Source organism: Moschus berezovskii, chromosome 16 (assembly GCF_049115385.1).
Source record: "Moschus berezovskii isolate FMDL1 chromosome 16, NW_MosBer_1.0, whole genome shotgun sequence".
In the NCBI taxonomy this organism is placed as follows: domain Eukaryota; kingdom Metazoa; phylum Chordata; class Mammalia; order Artiodactyla; family Moschidae; genus Moschus; species Moschus berezovskii.
The window spans coordinates 59,898,281-59,921,629 of NC_142475.1; the positions used below are offsets into that span (position 1 = coordinate 59,898,281).

At 49.8% G+C, this 23,349-nt stretch overlaps 1 protein-coding gene across 1 annotated transcript in view; it reads left to right on the top strand.

Moving 5' to 3' along the window:
* KCNQ3 (potassium voltage-gated channel subfamily Q member 3) overlaps window positions 1-23,349 on the top strand; it is a 309,647-nt gene that overhangs the window by 253,012 nt on the left and 33,286 nt on the right. The window contains exons 3-8 of the mRNA XM_055432368.2: window positions 1,528-1,654; window positions 5,928-6,100; window positions 11,783-11,938; window positions 13,163-13,273; window positions 15,141-15,236; window positions 18,354-18,448. Coding sequence (XP_055288343.1) covers window positions 1,528-1,654; window positions 5,928-6,100; window positions 11,783-11,938; window positions 13,163-13,273; window positions 15,141-15,236; window positions 18,354-18,448 — 758 coding nt within the window. The remainder of the gene's footprint in view (window positions 1-1,527; window positions 1,655-5,927; window positions 6,101-11,782; window positions 11,939-13,162; window positions 13,274-15,140; window positions 15,237-18,353; window positions 18,449-23,349) is intronic.

A 23,349-nucleotide genomic window follows, 5' to 3' on the forward strand; every position in this document is an offset into this window, starting at 1 on the left:
GTGCAGTTTCCCCACAACTGCTTTTGGTTTCCTGGAGTCTCCGGCCGAGTCCAGAAGTAAGAAAAAGCAATGGCAAACCGGTTGATGAGGACTTCCGGGTGCACAGGTGGAGCAGGGAGCAAATGGCCTTGTGTTAGTCCAGATTAGAGAAAAGGGGACACGAACACAGTCAAAGCAGAAACCAAGACCCATCGGCTAAACGATAAAACCTTCTGATAGGTAACGCAAAGGCATGTTCGGTTCCAGACCCTGCTTCTGCTTTTCCTCCCTAAACCCTGAGGACCTCTTCCTTCAAGGCCAAGAACCAAATCCCATTTCTACATGAAAACTCCAAGTCCTTCCTCCTGGGCCCCTGTCCGTTTTCACTGTCCAGTCTGTATGCCGCGTGTGGTGGAAACAGCGTGCAGGCAGCAGTCTTGGGCAAATTACCTACCACCCCTGACTCAGTTTCCTCCCGTCCTCACCTGCAACATGTAAACATGTCAGGCGAGGAGCATAGGCTGACGGGCTGAGTGCAGCATCCATGCCCAGCCAGGCGGCGGCTGCCAGGAAGAGCTGGTTCCCGCTACAACCCCGGACGGCACTGGCCAGCTGGCCCTTTGAATGACCATGCCTTGATTAGGAGCAGCCCACCTGTTTAGGGTGAGGCCCTGCCCTCTGCACAAGGGAAGGATGCCACCACCCCCCTATTAGGGGGATCTTGCTATTTCATAAACCCTAATTTGGTGAGCTAAGCATGATGACCATGGTGTCCGAACCAGCAGGTTCCTTTTCAGGGCAGGTCCGGAGCTGAGATCCGAGCAGGTGACTCCTGGGAAGCCACCCAGTTCCAGGAACTAAGTTTCAACGATTGTTGCAACTCCCCAAGAGCCCCAGGGAAGTCGCCAAACAGAAGGAGCAGAGTGTCTCTATCTGATAAGCAAGGGAGGACTGGGAGGGAGGGAGCGGTCTCTGTGTCCTGGGGGAGGAGAGTAGCACAGTGTGACCCTGATGGGCGTGAGCTCTGAGCCTGATGACCTGCCTGGAATTCCTTCTTGGCCACTTTTGGCCTTGAAACATTTGTTCAGCCACTCCTTGCCTGGCCTTGGTTTCTCAAAAGATAAGATGAGGGTAATATTATAAAATACCTCTGGTGATTCCTGACCCCAGAGCTGTGCTCAGTAACCATTGGCCACACTTAGCAATACCAGGGGCCAGACAACTTGTGGACAATTCCATCAATTCCTCTCCTTTCAACTCTACTGAACTTCTTAGGGGCTTTTTAGTACATTAAAGGAATTTGTAAGAAATGATCCATTAGAAGAAAAAAAAAGCATAGAAAAAAAGGCTTAATGTTCAGGACAGCTAGCTAGTGAAGACAGGAGCTGCCCCACACTGCATGGAGGTGATCAGCCTGTCCTAACCGCTCCGCCCATCAAACCAGCAACCACAGAAATCCAACTCTTCAGAACTTCAGAACAGAAATCGCTGGTTCCGGACAACTGGGTCCCGGCTAATCAGCGTCTCTCCATATGTTCTTCCACGCAGGAAACATTTGCTATTTTCATCTTCGGAGCCGAGTTTGCTTTGAGGATCTGGGCTGCCGGCTGTTGCTGCCGATACAAAGGCTGGCGGGGACGACTGAAGTTTGCCAGGAAGCCCTTGTGCATGTTGGGTGAGCCCTGACCCCCAAGCCCAGGGGCTCCTAGCCCCGTCTTTGGGTGCATTGTTTCTCGGAGGCAATTTTAAGCAGACACAATTCGTCTGGGAAACCCTGCACATGGTGGGGGCTGGCCTCGCCTCTCACACTCCCTTCAAGCCTCGAGCAGGTACTAAATTCCTGCCCCTGTAGCTTATTTTTAGAATGAGTCCACAGGGCAGGGATTCTTCATGGGAGTGGGGGTGGGGGGGTACTCTTGGCATTTGGAATGCAGAGGTGCCAGCCATTGTGACACTGAACATTCCCAGTCCCTGTGAACATTTGCCACTTGCATTCCAGTTGGCTGGAAATGGCAACCCACTCCAGTGTTCTTGCCTGGAGAATCCCAGGGATGGGGAAGCCTGGTGGGCTGATGTCTATGGGGTCACACAGAGTTGGACATGACTGAAGTGACTTAGCAGCTTAGCAGCAGCAGTGGAGTTAGAAGGTGTGACACCATTGCTGGTTGAGAATTACTTCTGTAGGATCACATGATGCCCATTTTACAGAGGTGGAAACTGAGGCTCACGGTTCTGAGTCATTCTCCAGTTACACAGGGAATAAGCAGCAGATTCCATCCTAACATTCAGGTCTGCAAGAATCTACCACTGTGCCTTCCCAGGGGAGGGCAATACCACGTTGCTGTGTCCTGACCCAAAAGTTGCTCTGGGTATGTGTCATGGATACCCTCTGTCTGGATGTAGTCATTTTCATAGCAGAGATGGTGGGAGCTCTCACACAACCCTACTGGTGCAGGATAGAACCCACCTCCACCTCCAGCCCACCTAGGGGGAACCCCTAGGTTCCCATCTGAAGATTCTACCAAAATCATACGGAGACAGGATGATATCTGCCTGCAGTGATGCTTAGGAATCTTGGAGCTTCAAATTCCTAGAAACAGTTAAAGTCAGAGGATCATAGAATATCAGGGCTGGGAGGAACCTTCAGGAGCATTTGGCTGAACATGCCTTCCTGTCTGCTGCTCCAGCTCCTTTCACAGCAGCCTTTATGTGGTTCCCCCAGATTTTATTTGCATACCCCCAGTCACAGGGCACTCACCACCTTGCAAGGTTATTCATTCCGTCTTAACTCCTCTAACCCTCTTCAGAGGGAATATTTGCGTTCAGCCATCTGTCCCTCCTCTCCACTCCAGCAAAGTCTCCTGTCCTCAGGAAAAATGTGCTTCATGGCTTCAGCTCCATCTTACATCCCATCTTGCTAGCATCACAGACCCTCCCCTCTGAGTTGCTGCTTCTTCCTCACTGCCCTTTTGAAAACTGACCCCCAGGACTGAATACAGCCATGTTTGGTATGAATGGCCAGCCGAGGGGGGAAGAGCCAGACACTTGCTGTGTCCTAGCTGCAGTTTCCCTCCATATCACCTGGGACTAAGTTGCCAGGTTTGCAGGTTGCCTCATACTGAGGACAGTGCCACCCTCACTGTCAGCTGAAGCCCTTTTTCTTCTTCCCATCTGCTGCTGAGGCTGGAAATCTGAGGTTTTTGTCTAGTGCTCAGAATTTTGAATGCAGGTAGGGAGGGTGTGTGTGTATGCATGCATGCACACGTGCAATTTTGGAGAACTTTTCAGTTACTTAATTGTTTCCACATTCTTTTTCTCTCTTCCTCTGTCCTCCTTCCCTGGCTGTCTACCTGTGTCTTAGTCTGTTCAAGCTGCTGTAACAGAATACCACAGACAGAGTAGCTTATAAATAACAGAAATTTATTTCTCACAGTTCTGGAGGCTGAAAGTCTGAGACTGGGGTGCCAGCAGGGTCAGTTTCTGGTGAGAGTTCTCTTCCTGGTTCATAGACGCTGTCTTCTTGCTGTGTCCTCACAAGGAGGAAGGGGCTCTCTGGAGTCTCTTTATTTCTTAAGGGCACTAATCCCATTCATGAGAGCTCCACCCCCATGACCTAATCACCTCCCAGTGGCCGTACCCCCAGAACCATCACACCAAGAGACAGGACTCAATATATGAATTTGAAAGGAAACAAACATTCAGTCTTTCAAAACCCCCAACTTTCCTTTGCCTTCCTCTTTCCTTATCTGTCCTTCACATCTTAACTCGTTATTGACCAGGGGATTTTTGCAGAAATTAACGCCTGTGGCATTAGTTTTTATTCTGGCCAGCCAAAATTAATTGTTATTTCACTAACACCCTGTGCGTCATTATACTCAATAGTTACATTTGACACACCTGTAAAGTCTTCTAATGCCTGTGAAATGTTGTCTTCAGTCTACTCTTGTGTAGAAGCAAAGGAGCATTCTCTAGCACGTGAATTTCATTTTCACTTTCTGTATCAGAATCAATCACTGAGGTTTTCTTGTCTTTTTGTCGTTCTACTATTCACATCATCTAAATCACAGCCATACTCTGAAGAACTATCATCTTCTGAGACACTGGTATATATGTCACTCAGATAGTCAGAGAAATTATCTGCATAAAATTCACCAAAAAATTCTTCTTCACCCAAAACTTCACGTTGCATCATTTTTGAAAATTTTATGGTAATAAATTTGCATTTGTAACATACACAGGGTTGGAACAAAAACCTCATGGAGCAAAACGTGAATGATAATGACAATGTAAGTTGTATAATGAACGCTTGATCAGTTTTAAGCTCTAACAACTTCACACGGTGATGTTAATTGTATCACTCTTTAAAAGCATATTGATAACATCTCCGATCGATAATGTTCAGATAACAAAAGATGTGTTAATACATTTCTGGTCAATAATGTGTTAAGCTGACTTCTTTTTCGTCTTTGGGGTGACATATCCAGTGCTGACCAGAAGTCTCTGTGTGTGTGTGTGAGTGTGCGTGTGTGTTAGTGTGTGTGTTTTGGCAGGGGTGGAGGGGGTGACTTTGAGACTGACGGTGCCCAAATTTTGAGGTCCCTGCCAACTTAGACCAGTCCTAGTATATGGAGCCCCACCAGAACGGGAGGGTTTCCAGTGGAACAGTCTCACGATTCTAGGATCGTAAGAGAGCTCCAGCTTTCGTTCCCCTCCTGTCCCTTCTGGAGAGATGAGACTGGCCCTCAGCCTCCACCATCCTGGCTGGCTTCTTTCCTGATGTTGCTGCATTTTCTCTTCTGCTCATCTAACTTCTCCCGCAACATGGCCCTCATAGGAAGAGTTGTTTTCCTCTGTTTGAACAGAGGGTGGTTATTCTGTGCACGTGTGTCATGTCCCCCTTATCTGAAACAGCCTCAGACCCTGCCGTGTCACTCTGAATGAGTCTCTCTGGGCTGAAATTTGCTGTCCTGGTGTCAGAGTGTCATAGACTTACATCACATTTACCCTGTGTCTAGGTTTTATTTTCTGCAAGCCTGAACCACGTTTCTGGGTCACCTCCTGACAGCAGCCCCCCATGTCTGGGGCGGGTCCCATGGTTTCCTGCACCCTACCCCAGGGCCTTCTCTGAAACTGAGGGAGGTCACTGGGCAGTGCAGCTCAGAAGGGTGGGAATGTTGATGACCCCCTGGGCCAGCAGGGGGCAGGAGCCTGTGGACAGAGATCCCAGCGCCCATCTTTCAGAGGGAAGGCCCCTGCCCTGGCCTTTCCCCTGCCTCCCTATCCCCTCCCTTCCGCTTCCTGAGTTCACCTCCCTTTCAGTCACCCGCAGCCAGGACCCTCTCAGGGCTTTCTTGCAGGGGAAAATGAAAGTGAAGTGAAATCTCTCTGTTGTGTCCGACTTTTTGCAACCCCATGGACTGTAGCCCACCAGGCTCCTCTGTCCATGGGATTTTTCCAGGCAAGAATACTGGAGTGGGTTGCCATGCCCTCCTCCAGGGGATCTTCCCGACCCAGGGATCGAACCCTGGTCTCCCGCATTGCAGGCAGACGCTTTACCGTCTGAGCCAGCAGGGAAAGGGAAAATCCACAGGCAAACAGCATCTGAGCTTCAGGCCTCCCCTCCTCCACCTGGGCAGCCCCGATCCCCTCTCGGCCAGAGAGGGACCCCCCAAGGACCACCGCTGGAGGGTCTTGGAGCCTCACTTCCCTGGGGTTGGAGCGAGCGCTGGCGTCCTGCATCCAGTCCCAGCTGGGCCACATCCGGCTGCCCGGCCCTGGAAAGGGGCTCGCGCTCAGAGCTCCTGTTCCCTCACCCCTCGGATCACGCACCGCGCGGGTGCCTCGGTTTAACGCGGCACCTGCCCATCTGTGGCCGGCAGCGCGGCGACGGCCCGCGCCCTGGCCTGGCCTCCTTCCCCTTCTCCCCGCCACTCCCGCCCTCTTTCCAGACATCTTCGTGCTGATCGCGTCAGTGCCCGTGGTTGCCGTGGGAAACCAGGGCAACGTCCTGGCCACGTCCCTGCGGAGCCTGCGCTTCCTGCAGATCCTTCGGATGCTGCGAATGGACCGGAGGGGCGGCACCTGGAAGCTCCTGGGCTCGGCCATCTGCGCCCACAGCAAAGTAAGTGCCGCCGAGAAGCCGCTGGACCACCGGGCTTGCTTGCTTCCTACCCGCATCCGGTCTATGGCATTCCCTCCAGGACGGTGTCCCTGGAGGGTCCTACCACCGCTGATGGGGAGGAGGAACATAAGCACAGGTAGACCAGATGCAAACACTGGCCACATCACTCAGCCCTCTTTGACTGCAGTTTTCTTCTTTCCAAACACAGGGATGATAATGCCGGGGCCCCTAATGCAAAGAAGTGTGGGCTGGAAGGAAGTCACCCGGTCGGGTTGGAATCCAGACTCTACTGGTGTGACTCTGGAGACTTCCTGTAGCCCCTCTAGGCTTCCCTGGTGGCTCAGATGGTAAAGAATCTGCCTTCAGTACAGGAGATCTGGGTTTTATTCCTGGGTCAGGAAGATCCCCTGGAGAAGGAAAATGGCAACCCACTCCAGAATTCTTGCCTGGAGAATCCCCTGGACAGAGGAGCCTGGTGGGGTTCAGTCCATGGGGTCACAAAGAGTTGGACATGACTGAGCGACTGACACACACTGTAACCACTCTGGGCCTTCTCTCCTGCCTTTATAAAGCAGGGATGATATGCACTCACCTCATAGGGTGAAAAGACTTAGAATACACTCAGTTCATAGATGTGGTGGCTCAGTTGCTATTGTTATTATGTAGCCAGAAGCACAGGGCCTGAACTTGGTATTTGACACAGATTAGCTGGCCCCAGGATCAGCACTGTTCTTACCCCAGTTCAGGGATAAGGAAGCAGATACAGAAAGAGGAAGTGAGCTGCCCAGGCTGTCTGGCTTCAGAGCCCATGTTCAGTGGCTTGCTAGTGGTGGCTCTTGCCTCTACCAGGCAGATGAGAAGCTAAGACCAAGTGGGGCTTGGCCCAGACTTCCATGCACTTAAGCAGGAGTGGAAACCTAGGGAGAGGCCGATGTATCTGGAGCTGCCATGCTCTGTTTTTCTCTCCTATGGTTAGCCCAAACCTTTGGTACCACTTTCTTTTATTATCCCTGCCTTGCCTGGACCCTGGAGAAATGAAGGAAAACCTCTGAGTGGCAGGAAAAAAGCAAAACAAAACACTCAGAGGCCAGTTCAGGAGAAATCAGAGCAAAGAGCTCCTGAGATGTGTGTTCCTTGGAGCAGCAGTCTCCAGCTTTTTTGGCACCCAGGGACTAGTTTTGTGGAAGACCGTTTTTCTATGGACCAGAGGTGGGGGTGGTTTGGGGAGGATTCAAGTGCATTACCATTTAGCCTGTGCTTTATTTCTATTATTGTTAAATCATCAGCTCCACCTCAGATCCTCAGGCATTAGATCCTGGAGGTTGGGGACCGCTGTTTTAGGGGATACAGTGAAAGCTGCCTTCATTGCGAAGAACGCACTGGCATCTTCTTGAGCCAGTCTTGGTGGGGACAGCGAACATGGTTGGCACCTGGAGCAGGCCCCGGCTCCTGGGAGGATGTGCTCAGCCCTTTAACGGCTCTGAGAGTTGGCTGCTAATGTTCCCAGCTGTCCCTTCCCTGGAGAAGCACCGGAGAGCTGCCGGCCCAGGAGCTTGCATTGTTCTCGGCTTCCGCTTCCCCCATCAGGGAGGCCCACAGCCAGTGACTCACCGACACACGGACCTGTCTTGTGTCGGGACCAGCCCTGTGGGGCAGCTCAGGCTGCAGAGCTTCCCGTGGAACCAGGCTGAGGGCAGCTCCAGCGTGGAGCACACCCTCGCTGAGCTCTTTCTTCTGCCCTGTCTGGCTTCTCCATTCCCTTTGTCCCAAGACCCTCCCTCAGTCATCATGGCTGTTGTTTAGTCACTCACTCATGTCTGACTCTTTCGTGACCTCTTGGGCTGTAGCCTGCCAGACTCCTCCGTCCATGGGATTCTCCAGACAAGAACACTGGAGTGGGTTGCCATTTTCTTCTCCAAGGAATCTTCCTGACCCAGGGGTCGAACCTGCATCTCCTGGCAGGTGGATTCTTTACTATCTGAGCCACCAGGGAAGCCCTTACATGTTCCTAAATCTCTGTCTCAAACTTTGCTTCTGGGGAACTACACCGAAAGCAGGGAGCCCAGGCCGAGTTGCCATTGAGGAGCTCAGAGTTTTCCTTGTAAGTCTTAACTGCCACCCAACCTGGGCAAGCCCAGGATGCCCCTGCAAAGCTCCTGGATTCCTCCCATTCAGGTATACACCCAGATATGTTAGCATCTCCTAGTAGAATGAATAGAACCTTAAGAGTCAGGCAGCAGCTCGGTGCAAATTGCAGCTCTGCCACCTTCGAGCCGTAAGACTTGAAGAATGCTGCTCTCTTTTCATGAGAGCTTCCTCAGTGGTTAAAACGTGAATACTTCCGGCTGCTCACCTGAGCCAAGGTACGTGTCAGTACCTGGTGAATAATTAGTGCTCATCAGTAGCAGCGTGTGTTATTCCAAACAGTACAAATAAACACAGAAAGAAAATGAAATATAAATTTAAAACACTTAGAGTCTCACATCTGAAAATGCAGTTTCTTCCCAAACATGTTTTATTCCCTGTCTGCTCCACTTCTGGCCACAGGCTCAGGGAGACAGGGCTTTTTTTTTTTTTTTTGAGAGTTCTTTCTTCACCTGAACTATTTTGTTATTTTTTTATTATGATTACTATTTGGCCATGCCGCGTGGTATATGGGACCCTAGTTCCCCAACCAGGGATCCAACACATGCCCCCGGCATTGGAAGCACAGAGTCTCAGTCACTAGACCACCAGGGAAGTCCCTATTTTATCTTTTATCAGAGGATATGTTAGCAACACCTCAGCTTATATCCATGCAGCTGAACTGATTCACGGCCCTGGTGGAAATCAGGACTAAAAATGGCTGGGTAAGGTCCTCGTCCTATGTTCCCTCAGATTAGAATATATGACAGTTGGATGTTTGCCATGTAATACCTGGGAAAAGATGGTCCACGCCATCGCTGGACCCCACAACTGTGGCTGAGGGGTTGGAACTTCAGGACAGAGTCACAGGTCTGCAGCAGGAGACCAAAGGCAGACAGAGCAACTGCTCGGCCAGTTCTGTGCCCCATCGTTCCCCTCTGCAGTCCCCACTGGACGAGCCCTCAGCCTTTCACTGTGCCTGAGCTCCAGCGTGGCTGAAAGCCTGGCCTTCACTTCCAGAGCAGGCACTGTGTTCAGAAAGTATAAGCACTTACCTGGATTTGAGTCCAGCATTTACTAACTGCATGAGCTTAGACCCGTTCCTTCTGTGAACCTGGTGAACAAAAACACCAATTCCTTTCTTCATTCATTCATTCAAAAAAACATGTTCTCTGGGCCAAGTTCCATGCTTGACTCTCCCAGAAACTCAGAGATTAAGAGTGAGGGGCCCACACAGGGTAGGACTTTAATGCTCTTACTAAAGTTGGGATTGGCCAGACTCTGCTTCCAGAACAAATAAGCCCTGGCGTCTCTGTGCCTTAGCACAGAAGTGTAGGCATCTTCTCGTGCAAATGGTGTCTGATGTGAGTCGAGTGGTCCTGGTTTGTCCTGGAAATGAGCCTTGAGTCACCAAGGCAAGGGAAGCGGGCCTGCGAGCATCCTCTAGAATGGACTGAATACAGGAAGTAGCTCCCATCACTCCCACGGGCTGGATCCCAGACCCTCAGCTGCCACTTGACTGCTGGGGGGCTCAGGCATGTGCAGGAGCCTGTGGACATCGGGGAGCAGCCACTGCCACGGAGCGGCTGGCGAACATTGCATCAAGTCAGAATTACCTTAAATGGCGTTTGAGTGACTGCAGGGCACAGAGTGGGGACTCATTTCCCTCCCCAGTGGCCACTGTGCCAGCTCTTCATCCCACACAGCCGGGACTTCCATACGCACACAGACAGCTGTTTCTCTGGTTCAGCATTTGGAGGCAGGGAGTATGAAATAACGTAGTCACGCTGGAATCACACTCAACAGGGTGAAAGGTTCGTGACTGGGGACGGACCATCCACTTCATCCTTTCCTTCTCGAACCCCGGAGGAGTGGACACTCACGGAGGGGAAGGGCTGCTGGATCGCCTGCAGCATCTCAGCTAACCTCTGCTGTGAACTCACACGAGTACACCAGGCACTTGATGCTGTGGCAAAGGTCAGACCTATAAGCAAATGAGTGTAATAGAGACTTAACATCTGTTTAGAAAATGGTGAGGACATAGAAGGAAAAAAAAAAGCTAGAAATGAAAGCTTGCTGTAGTTGGGGGAGCAAACATCCAGGAAGCTCTCATAATGGAGATGACACGAGTCTTAGGTGACTCAGTGCTCTCTGGTTGGTCCCCCAGGGAGGAGCTGGGAGGACCGAGGACCAGTGTGAGCAAAGGCTCAGGGAGATGCTGGAAGCAGCCGTGTCAGCGAGATGCGATGGGCCCAGAAGGCCAGCTGATTGGCCGAGGACGGTCGGATAAAAGAACTCTGTCAATATGAATGGCTTCATTCTCTGTGATGACTTAGCAGGAATGTCAGGCCTAATCTCCAGACTGTGTTTGCCCATAACCTTGACTTTCTTCTGCCCAACCTACCAGGGTAACCCTTGGAGTGGGAATAGAATGAGAGACATAGGAAGTGCCTCAGGGACTGTCGTGGTCAGGGTGTTTGAAACTTCAGTGGTTTGCCTATCTTTGCCATGTCTCTGTACCACCCTTACCGTTACCACCCTTAACATTTTTCCTTTAAATCAGCTGTCTCTTGTTTTCGAGGATATCCCAGTCTATCATGCGATCAAATCCACAAATTAATGGTTTTATGTTTTATTTATGCTAATATGGTTTACGGAGAAGGCAATGGCAAGCCACTCCAGTACTATTGCCTAGAAAATCCCATGGATGAAGGAGCCTGGTAGGCTGCAGTCCGTGGGGTCGCTGAGGGTCAGACACGACTGAGCAACTTCACTTTCACTTTTCACTTTCCACTTTCACACATTGGAGAAGGAAGTGGCAACCCACTCCAGTGTTCTTGCCTGGAGAATCCCAGGGACGGGGGAGCCTGGTGGGCTTCCATCTATGGGGTCACACAGAGTCAGACACGACTGAAGTGACTTAGCAGCAGCAGCAGCAGCAGCAGCAATATGGTTTAAATCGGTATGTGATTACTTCTTATAAAAAATGCCTATCTGCAGTTGAAGTATCTGTGGCACTTTTTGAAACTCTGTGGTTCCGTCCCTTCATTTTAAAATGAAAAAACAGGCTAGGGAGGAGAGGTCATCTGCCCAGAGTCACACAGTCCGTTAGTGGCCGGGCTGGGTCCCCATCCACACCTCTGTCCCCTCTGCCAGGATAATTCCCCCTCGCTGTCTGTCACGTTCCAAGTGGAAAGAGCTTTATTGTTGTTCTGCCCAATCTAGAATAGGGTTTCCTGAGTCCCAAGCCTTGTCTCCGAGGGAGCGGCCCATCCCTCCTGCCTTCTTGCCTCCCCGTGAAGCCTCTTGAGCTGTGATACAGTGACCACAGAGCCCTCCCTGTCCTTCTAGAGCCATCCCCTCATTCTGTTAGTGATGCAAACAATGACCACAGTCCTGGCCCCCATTTTCCAGTGATGGGAGGTGAGGATCGGAGAAGGTGAGTGACTCCCCCGTGTCCCAGAGCTGGTGAACCTGCACTCCAGCTCCAGTGTGCCTGCAACCTCCTCCCGGCCTCCACGCAGTGACCCCTTCCCTGTCCACCGCTTGCTGTCCCAGGAGCTCATCACCGCCTGGTACATCGGGTTCCTGACGCTCATCCTTTCTTCATTTCTCGTCTACCTGGTTGAGAAAGATGTGCCGGAGGTGGATGCCCAAGGAGAAGAGATGAAAGAGGAATTTGAGACCTACGCAGACGCCCTGTGGTGGGGCCTGGTGAGTCACCACCTTGAAGGCTGCCCCATGGGGTTCGGCTGGAGGGCCGGAAGGCCATGGAGGGCGTGATGTGGACATGCGTGGTTGGGCAGCTGTGTTCTTCAGCACAGGGGAGAGGAGAGCGCCTCCATTTAGGAATCCCCCTGGGAGACGCATCCTGCAGGATGGGCCCTTGGATGGGGGGCTTTTCCATAGAAGTCAGGGCTCTGATCAGTCTCATCCCATGGTCACTCAGGGACCTTACCCGTCATTATTCAGGCTGTGCTGTGCAGACTCAGTGGGAGAAGCAGATGTGTATACCCAGACCCTCAAGCACACCTAGAGACACACGGCCCCACCCCCATCGGGCACGTGGTATTAAAGCATTGTTTAAGCACTTTACATTTACAAACACATTTTAAGTGCAAATAACTCCTATTATTAACTCCCTGGTGGTTCAAACAGTAAAGAATCCACCTGCAGTGCAGGAGACCTGGGTTCGATCCCTGGATTGGGAAGATCTCCTGGAGAAGGGAATGGCTACCCAGTCCAGTATTCTTGCCTGGAGAATTCCTTGGACAGAGGAGCCTGGCGAAGGGTCGGACGCAACTGAGCAACTATAACACTTTCAGTTTTTCAAATCGGAGAACCCAAGGCTTGCAGGGGTTGAGTCACTAATTCAAAGCTCTCTGAGCCAAGTTAGTGCCTAACCTGGGATTTGAGCTCAGGCATTTGGGTCCAGAGGCCACACTCTTACCTACCCCAGTAGCCTGCCTTCCATGTTCATAAGTACACACGTGCTGATAACCTACAAGTGTAAATGCACAGAGGAGCATTCAACATACGCCTGGACAGACACGGGCCCAGACATTAGACGTACACCCCTGTACACACAATACATATAAATACACAGGCGCGAGCACATACATTCAGAATCATGACTATACACAAAGTCACGCACTTGCAAACATACACATGTATGTATATGCAGATACACGTGTTTGCAATTTTTGAAGTACCTGTTGACTGATTGACTATAGGGAAGAAATCCTTAGCTTGGAAACAGATGTGGTCTCAAGGCTCCTGTATAAGATCGCTGGTATTTGTACCTTCTCTCCCATGGGAGTCTTATTCTAAACGGGACACTGCCACAGTCAGTACAAAGGCTTATGGGTAAAGCTCGGCTGATACATCACTGACTTCCTGCCCCTGGGAAGCCCCATGTCTGAACGCTTCTCTTTTCAGATTACACTGGCCACCATTGGCTACGGAGACAAGACGCCCAAAACATGGGAAGGCCGTCTGATCGCAGCCACCTTTTCCTTAATTGGCGTCTCCTTTTTTGCCCTGCCAGCCGTGAGTGTCCTCACTGTTCTCCCTCGATGATGGGCAGGATCCGTCACTGCCTGGCCCCAACTCAGCCATCCAGCCTCGTCTTCCACCTTCTCGTATCCTGATTTCCAGCCCCATCAACTCAGTAGTGGTCCCCGTGTCATGCTGTCCTGTCTCTGCCACAGGCTGTGCAGCTCTCTGCCAGGAGTGATTCCCCCCAAATACCTACTCCTCTTTCAAGACTCAGTTTCTTTTTTTAAAAAAAATTTTATTGAACTATAGTTGATTTACAATGTTGTGAACATCTGCTATACAGCAAAGTGACACATCTACATATAGGCATTCTTTATTTTAAAATTGTGGTATAATTGCTTTACGATGTTGTGTTACTTTCTGCTAAACAACTAAGTGAATCAGCCATATGTTTGCATACATCCCTTCCTTCTTGGACCTCCCTCCCATGCCACCCTCCTGGGTCATCACAGAGCTCCAGGTGGAGCTCATATTCTTTTTTAAAATATTCTTTTCTATTATGGTTTATCACAGGATATTGGATATAGTTCCCTGTGTTATATAGGGACCCATTGTTTATCCTCCAGACCCAGTTCAATGCTGCCTTCTTTAGGCTGAGTTCATCACTCCCTCCTCTGGATATCACTCTGTAAAGGCATTTCTGAGCCCACCTGGGATTTCAGATTCCAAATCTGCTTCCCCGGGAGAATGCGAGCCCCTTGGGGGCTTTGATTGTGTCTTTCACCCCCATATTCCGTGCACATAGCAAGTCCTTTGTATTTGTGAGTTCCCTTCTCTGCCCTGTCATCTTCTAGTTTGTGTAAAAAAAATGCATTTCCCTCAAGTTCTTGATCCCTGGTAGAATAACTTCCCCAAAGCCCAGTGCCAATCGGTGTCAATAATAATATATAGCATTGTTGAACTTACTGTGTACCAGATTCATGCCATGTGCTTTCCCTACACTGTCTCATTTAATCTTTGTAAAAGCATTTGGAATTTGGTGTGCCATTTCTACCCGTTTTCCAGATGAGGAGACTGAGGCTTCATTGTGTTAGTTAAGTTTCCATAGTCACAGGGCTATTGGCTTATAGAGCCAGGGACGCAGGCCTGCTCCTTGCAAGCATGGCTCTTAATCACAAAGCTTGAAGAGAACCTTCCAGTGTAACAACCCTTCTTCCCTGCCCTTCATCTCCCATCCTTCTGGTACTGAGGCTGTTTGTTTATCGCAGCCCTTCCTTCGTCCATCGCAGCCGTCCAGTGTTTTTTCCTAAGCTGTTTGACCTTGGGAAGATGACCTTTCTGACTCTCAGTTTCTTTATCTATAAAAGATAAGGGGCTTTGAGCAGGGGACATGGTCTCTTAATTCTCTCTCAACTTGAAAGGGGTGTACCCCATCCTGCCATGTACTCCACGTTAGAGTTTGATCTAGAAATCAAAACAGATCACAATTCGGAGAAATGGAGGCCAGAGTAAAAGTCTCACGTGACAGTTCAAGCGACTGAAATATTTTTTAAATTCCATTAATGCTAACTGGGAATCTGTTGCGCCGCCTCCTCCTTACTAGGCAGTCCCTGTTGCGTGACCTCATTTTTCCCTCACAGAACTGTGAGGTGGACGCTGCTATCTGACTTCCCTGTGGAAGAACCTGAGAGGCAGCAGAGAAGGGACTGGCCAGGGCCTCCCTGCTGGGAGTGGCAGAGTCGGGAATGGAACCCTGACTTCAGGGCCCCACTTAACCCAGCCCCCACCCCCTGGAAGACAAAGAAGGGGTCTTTTCCTCTCCCCTTCACTCAGGGTCATCACTGGGGCCTGAGGGTCGGGGTGGGGCTCCAGAAGAGTCTTGGGGGAGCTGACCTCAGGGCCTGACTTCTCCCTTCAGGGCATCCTGGGTTCCGGGCTAGCGCTCAAGGTGCAGGAACAGCACCGTCAGAAGCACTTTGAGAAAAGGAGGAAGCCCGCTGCTGAGCTCATCCAGGTCTGTCTGCCTGGGGCTGAACTGGACGGCCACGCAACTGTGCATGTGTCTGTGTGTGTGTCTGTGTGTGGTGTGTCTGTGTGTATGGTGTGTGTCTGTGTGTGTGTCTATGTGTATGCATATGTGTGTGTCTGTGTGTGGTGTGTCTATGTGTATGTGTGTGCATGTGTCTGTGTGTGTGTATCTGTGTGTGTGTGGTGTGTCTATGTGTCTGTGTGTATGTGTGTGCATGTGTCTGTGTGTGTGTGGTGTGTCTGTGTGTCTGTGTGTGTATGTCTGTGTGTGTCTGTGTATGTTGTGTCTATGTGTATGTGTGTGTGTCTGTGTGTGTCTATGTATATGTGTGTCTACATCTGTGTGTGTATCTGTGTGTGTGTTGTGTCTATGTGTGTGTGTCTGTCTGTGTGTGGGTCTGTGTATGTATATGTGTGTCTACGTCTGTGTGTGTGTGTCTGTCTGTGTCTGTGTCTGTGTGTATGTGTGTGAATGTGTCTGTGTGTGTGTGGTGTGTCTTTGTGTCTGTGTGTGTGTCTGTGTGTGTGTCTATGTGCATATATATGTGTGTCTACATCTGTGTGTGTATCTGAGTGTGTGTGTGTGTTGTGTCTGTGTGTGTCTGTCTGTGTCTGTATGTATGTGTGTGCATGTGTCTCTGTGTGTGTGTCTCTGAGTGTGTGTGTTGTGTGTTGTGTGTGTGTGTGTATGTCTGTATGTGTCTGTGTGTCTACATCTGTGTATGTGCGTGTGTCTGTGTGTGTGTATCTGTGTGTGTGTCTGTGTGTATGCGTGTGCATGTGTCTGTGTGTGTCTGTGTGTGTGTTGTGTGTCTGTGTGTAGTGTGTCTGTGTGTGTGTATGCGTGTGCATGTGTCTCTGTGTGTGTGTATCTGAGTGTGTGTGTGTTGTGTGTATGTGTGTGTGTCTGTGTCTGTGTCTATGTGTGTGTGTGTCTATGTGTGTGTGTGTCTCTGTGTCTATGTGCATGTGTGTGCATGTGTCTCTGTGTGTGTGTGTGTTGTGTCTATGTCTCTGTGTGTGTGTGTGTGTCTGTGTGTTGTGTCTATGTATCTGTGTGTGTCTGTGTCTGTATGTCTGTGTGTGCATGTGTCTGTGTGTGGTGTGTCTATGTGTGTGTCTGTGTGTGTGTGTGTCTTGTCTGTGTCTGTGTCTGTGTGTGCATGTGTCTCTGTGTGTGTGTGTGTTGTGTCTGTGTGTGTCTGTCTGGTGTGTGTGTTGTGTCTGTGTGTGTCTGTCTGTGTGTTGTGTCTGTGTGTGTGTCTGTGTGAGTGTCTGTTGTGTCTATGTGTCTGTGTGTATGTCTGTGTGTGTTGTGTCTATGTGTATGTGTGTGTCCGTGTGTGTGTGTTGTGTCTATGTGTGTGTCTGTCTGTCTGTCTGTGTGTGTATGTGTGTGCATGTGTCTCTGTGTGTGTGTTGTGTCTATGTGTATGTGTGTGTGTCTATGTGTATGTGTGTTGTGTCTGTCTGTGTGTATGTGTGTGCATGTGTCTCTGTTTATGTGTGTGTGTCTGTGTGTGTGTATCTGTGTGTGTTGTGTCTGTGTGTGGTGTCTGTCTGTGTGTATGTGTGTGATTGTGTCTCTGTGTGTGTGTGTCTCTGTGTGTCTGTGTGTCTGTGTGTGTTGTGTCTATGTGTATGTATGTGTGTGTTTATCTGAGTGTGTGTATGTGTCTGTGTGTGTCTGTCTGTGTCTATGTCTGTGTGTGTGTGTGTCTATGTGTGTTGTGTCTGTGTGTGGTGTGTCTCTGTGTGCGTGTGTCTGTCTGTCTGTCTGTGTGTATGTGTGTGATTGTGTCTGTGTGTGTGTGTGTACACGCATGTCTGTCTGCTTCTGCGGGAGTGGGCATGCCATGCTCCGGGATGGACCCAGCACTGAACCTGCTGCCACTGCTCCGGGTGTTGCTATGGTTTATTTCTATGACTAGTCGCTGTGTGTCCTGAAAGTAACTATCCCATCACTCTCCCACCCAAGTTCTAAGCCAGTCAGAAACTAGGCACGGGACTCAGACAGGAGCCCGCCCATCAGCTCTCTTACCCCTGGTGGAGTGGAGAGCTGGGCCTGGACTTGGGTCCACGCTAGGTTTTCTCTCCTTCTATTCTCACCACAGTCTTGAACGGGGAGCCCACAAGAAGAGTCAGCCTAGCCTAGAGCACAGGTGCATAGCCACCCAGCTGCAAGGAGATGCGGGCCCTTACATCTGCTCGTGATAGAGAGCCCAGAAGTCCAGAGAGGGAGAGATGCCCACATGTGCAAAATATCGACCAGTTCACCATTTATGCCACCCAGTAGGCGACCGTGCAGCAATGGGTGCTGGTCTCCTGCCAGCTGCTCCTCCCTGTCACTGCCCGCACCCTGGGCTGAGGACAATAGTGAGAGGTGACAGGAGGGGCAGAGTGTACCCTCTTCTCCTTCAGGGAGAGTTCTTGCTTTGTGGTCTTATGGGCTGTCGGGAGCAGAGAGAACAGGAAGGTGGAGTGTTCTGGCTCCGGCTGGCTGCCTGGTACAGACCGTCTGCATGACCTCCCACTCATGAAATTGCATCCAGTTGTAGTGAGCGTCCCTGTGGGGCTGATACAGGATGGTGCTCCATGTTATCTTGTACCCTGTAGTTTCTAAGTCAGTTCTGGGCTCTGAGAGTCTGCCCTGTTATCCTCCCCAACCCCCAAACCATCACAGTATACAGAAGTTCTAGTGTGTTAGAATCAAAACCTCACCTGCCAGACTGTCTTTTGCATCCAGAAGTGGCACAAAAGACTGTTTGTCTTCCCACCTCCTTGAGAAATCTCAAGGAATCATGCAGCAAGAGGAATCCCTGCTCCTTTCAGGGCTCTTATACCCAGATTCCCCTCTCCACAGTAATTCAATTCTCCACCCTACCCCCTACTACATCGGTTTTCTCCATCTGAGATGATAAGGTCAAGCAGGGTTTTCTTCCCATAGGAGCTACAAAAGGCCAAGAATCTGGCTTCTCTGGGTATGACCTCAGTGCACACCTAACCCTTACGTGTCCAAGGCTTACTGTTTCAAAGTTGTGGGATTCCGTGTGACCTTCTGGGTGACACCAGCTCATTCCCACCCTTCGTCTCTCCTCCCCAGGCCGCCTGGAGATACTATGCTACCAACCCCAACAGGATTGATCTTGTGGCGACATGGAGGTTCTATGAATCAGTCGTCTCTTTTCCGTTCTTCAGGCAAGTGGCCACTCAGCTGAATGCTCAGGGCATGACTCACCACTGCTCCCGTGGGTCTGTATGTGTGCCCATGGCCTTCACGGTTCCTGAAGGACGTCCTGCAGGCAGTGGTTCTCAGTCTGGGTCGCATGTTAGACTCATTAGAGCTTAAAATAGCCCAATGCCCGGACCATCCCTAGGCTGATCAAATCATAATTCCAGGGGGAGGAGGCAGGTATGGGTGTGCAGTCCAGTATTTTTTGAAGCTCCCCAGATGACCTCAGGATGTCACCCAGGGTTTCCAGCTAGACAGTGTGGAGTGGCTGAAAGAGAAGGTCCGGTGAGTGTTGGAGCAGGGTCAGTGGCTGAGGAAGTGAGGAGTGAGTGCAACGGGCTATCCTGGCCATCCTGGAGGCCAGGATAGTCGTGCCTTTCGCCTCCAAACCAGGAAAGGGTGGGGGAAGAAGGATCCGGGGGAGTCCTCTGGGGGCCCAGAGATGTTTTGTGTTCTCAGAAGTGAGAAATTATGTGCGAGTTTTCAGGAAAAAAAAAATTACATTCCACTTCCAATGGCCAGCGCCTGTGAAAAGGGAGAGGGAAATGAATATTTATGAGACATCCAGTATGCTCCTGGAATACAAGTTGACTTTTGATTTAATACTCACAGGCACCCTGTGAAATAAGTCAGAGGTTCTCAGATGTTAAGATGGGTTATGATCAGTGGGGGATGTGGACGTGCGGATCCTGCATCCTTCGGCAGTTTTGTGCTGTGTGCTTAGTCGCGTCAGTCGTGTCTGACTCTTTGCGATCACGTGGACTGTAGCCCACCAGGCTCCTCTGTTCATGGGATTTTCCTGGCAAGAATACTAGAGTGGGTTGCCACTTCCTCCTCCAGGGGATCTTCCCGACCCAGGGATCAAACCCAAGTCTCCTGTGTCTCCCACACTGCAAGCAAGTTTTTTACCATTGAGCCACCAGGGAAGCCCTCAATAATTTTAAGGGCGTTGGAATAGTTGAAGCATCTTGAACAAGCATCCCTGGTAATTTTAACACAGGAATCCTTGGAGACAGCCTGGGTGGTCAGTGTCACCAGGCTCCTTTTGCAAATGAGCCAACTGGGGCTTAGAAACTTTGGTCATTTTGGCCAATGTCAGCCACATCTAGGTTCCTCCAAGCCTGTGGTCACTACTTGGGTTTCTGAAACAAATTGCACCTTGCCAGGTTTTGGATCCTGAGCTCAGAGTTTTAAGTGTGTGAATGGAAGGCTGGACTGCTAGGACCCTTGAGCTGGTAGGAGAAGTAGAGGGACGCTCAGACTCACACCTGGAGCAGGACCCCACTTGCTCTGCTGCATGTTTCTGCCATATGTCTGGGCTCACAGACCGTGACATGACCCAACACTGGACTAGTGACCCCTCCCACCCCCTTTATTCTCATTGTGGGACTTGTGGCCAGCCTCTGAACTCAGCCTCAATATTCCCTCCACCTCCATCACCAGATCACAGTGAAGATTTAAGCACCCTGAGGACATTGAGGTCTCCTGACTCATTTCCCTGCATAAAACCTTCCAGTGGGTAACTGTGACAAAGAGAAGAGGATCCAAAACCTGACCATGACCCACAGGGCCCCCAAACCTCAGGGCTGTGCTTCCCTCTCCCAGCTCAGGGTCTATGGTGCTATCCCAAGAGGGTCTAGTGGCACATGGCACCTTCTCGTCCAGGCATTCAGTCCATCAGTATTTTGAGCTCCTAAAATGGCTGTCTGAAGAGGCCTTACAAATAGCTGTGAAAAGAAGAGAAATGAAAAGCAAAGGAGAAAAGGAAAGATATAAGCATCTGAATGCAACGTTCTAAAGAATAGCAAGGAGAGATAAGAAAGCCTTCCTCAGCGATCAATGCAAAGAAATAGAGGAAAACAACAGAATAGGAAAAACAAGAGATCTCTTCAAGAAAATTAGAGATACCAAGGGAACATTTCATGCAAAGATGGGTTCGATAAAGGACAGAAATGGTATGGACCTAACAGAAGCAGAAGATATTAAGAAGAGGTGGCAAGAATACACAGAAGAACCGTACAAAAAAGATCTTCACGACCAAGATAGTCACAATAACGTGATCACTGACCTAGAGCCAGACATCTTGGAATATGAAGTCAAGTGGGCCTTAGAAAGCATCACTACGAACAAAGCTAGTGGAGGTGATGGAATTCCAGTTGAGCTATTTCAAATCCTGAAAGATGATGCTGTGAAAGTGCTACACTCAATATGCCAGCAAATTTGGAAAACTCAGCAGTGGCCACAGGACTGGGAAAGTTCAGTCTTCATTCCAATCCCAAAGAAAGGCAATGCCAAAGAATGCTCAAACTATCGCACAATTGCACTCATCTCACATGCTAGTAAAGTCATGCTCAAAATTCTCCAAGCCAGGCTTCAGCAATATGTGAACCACGAACTTTCAGATGTTCAAGCAGGTTTTAGAAAAGGCAGAGGAACCAGAGATCAAATTGCCAACATCCACTGGATCATGGAGAAAGCAAGAGAGTTCCAGAAAAACATCTATTTCTGCTTCATTGACTATGCCAAAGCCTTTGACTGTGTGGATCACAATAAACTGTGGAAAATTCTGAAAGAGATGGGAATCCCAGACCACCTGACCTGCCTCTTGAGAAACCTGTAGGCAGGTCAGGAAGCAACAGTCAGAACTGTACATGGAACAACAGACTGGTTCCAAATAGGAAAAGGGGTACGTCAAGGTTGTATATTGTCACCCTGCTTCCGTTCCGTTCCGTTCAGTCGCTCAGTCGTGTCCGACTCTTTGCGACCCCGTGGACTGTAGCCTACCAGGCTTCTCCGTCCATGGGATTCTCCAGGCAAGAATACTGGAGGGGGTTACCGTTTCCTTCTCCATGCTTATTTAACTTATATGCAGAGTACATCATGAGGAGCGCTGGGCTGGAAGAAGCACAAGCTGGAATCAAGATTGCTGGGAGAAATATCAATAACCTCAGATATGCAGATGACACCACCCTTATGGCAGAAAGTGAAGAGGAACTAAAAAGCCTCTTGAGGAAAGCAAAAGAGGAGAGTGAAAAAGTTGGCTTGAAGCTCAACATTCAGAAAACAAAGTTCATGGCATCTGGTCCCATCACGTCATGGGAAATAGATGGGGAAACAGTGGAAACAGTGTCAGACTTTATTTTTTTGGGCTCCAAAATCACTGCGGATGCTGATTGCAGGCATGAAATTAAAAGACGTTTACTCCTTGGAAGGAAAGTTATGACCAACCTAGATAGTATATTAAAAACCAGAGACATTACTTTGCCTACCAAGGTCCGTCTAGTCAAGGCTATGGTTTTTCCAGTGGTCATGTGTGGATGTGAGAGTTGGACTGTGAAGAAAGTTGATCGCCAAATAATTGATGCTTTTGAACTGTGATGCTGGAGAAGACTCTTGAGAGTCCCTTGGACTGCAAGGAGATCCAAGCAGTCCATCCTAAAGGAGATCAATCCTGGGTGTTCATTGGAAGGACTGATGCTAAAGCTGAAACTCCAATACTTTGCCCACCTCATGTGACGAGTTGACTCACTGGAAAAGACTCTGATGGTGGGAGGGATTGGGGGCGGGAGGAGAAGGGGACGACAGAGAATGAGATGGCTGGATGGTATCACCGACTCAATGGACATGAGTTTGAGTGAACTCTGGGAGTTGGTGATAGACAGGTAGGCCTGGCCCCCTGTGATTCATGGGGTCGCAAAGAGTCGAACACGACTGAGCGACTGAACTGAACTGTATATGCTAAGGTTGGGCCAGACCATGAAGGTCACACATGACTCATGAAAGGCTCTCACCTTGATCCTGAAAGGGAAGAGAAGCCATTGAAGGCAGAGAATGACATGAGCAGATATGTATTTCAGGAACAAGACAAGAAGGGATGTGGAGGCCGGATTGGACAGGCCCAGGGTCAGGAGATCAGCTAACAAATGATTGCAGGATTCAAGGGAAGAGGAAGCGAGGGCTTACAGGAAGGTAACAGCAGTAAGGGAGAATGGAAGGAGGAACTGAAAGGGAGTCAGCAGAGGCAAAGAAACCCAGGGAGTGATGAATTGTGGAAGAGGTAAGGAGATGAGAGAAACAAGACTTCCACAATGGAGTGATAGGGTTGGGTTTACTTTATCTTCTTACTTGTAATTAGATTTACTTACCCTGAAGATGGGCTTCCCAGGTGGCGCTAGTGGTAAAGGACCTGCCTGCCAATGCAGGGGACGTAAAATAGACAGATTCAATCCCTGGACCGGGAAGGTCCCTTAGAGAAGGGCATGGCAACCCGCTCCAGTATTCTTGCCAGGAGAATCCCATGGACAGAGGAGCCTGGCAGGCCACAGTCCATGGGGCCACAAAGAGTCGGACACAATTGAAGAGACTTAGCATGCCGGCACGCACCCTGAAGACACTTTCTATGATTCCTTCTGATTCTAGAATTCTGTGTGTGTGTGAATCGCTCAGTCGTGTCCAGCTCTTTGGACCCCATGGACTGTAGCCCACCAGGCTCCTCTGTCTAGGGAATTCTCCAGGCAAGAATACTGGAGTGGGTAGCCATTCCCTTCTCCAGGGGATCTTCCTGACCCAGGGATCGAATTTGAGTCTCCAGCATTGCAGGCAGATTCCTATTGTAGCTATAATCATTTCGAGTTTGGGGCAGTATCAAAATTCCTTAGGAGAGCAAGAGTCTTAGAATGGACTAGTCGTTTCTCCTGAAGAGAAAAGATTGACCTTGAACTCCAAAACCAGAGCTTGTGCGGCCATACTGAACGCTGAATCAAGATGATTTCTGTTTGCTTTGCATCCCAAGGTCTTGGCAAAAGGCCCATTCTTTTGGGTTGATTTATTATAAATAAGGCATTGTCCTAGCTGTCAGAGACTTGGA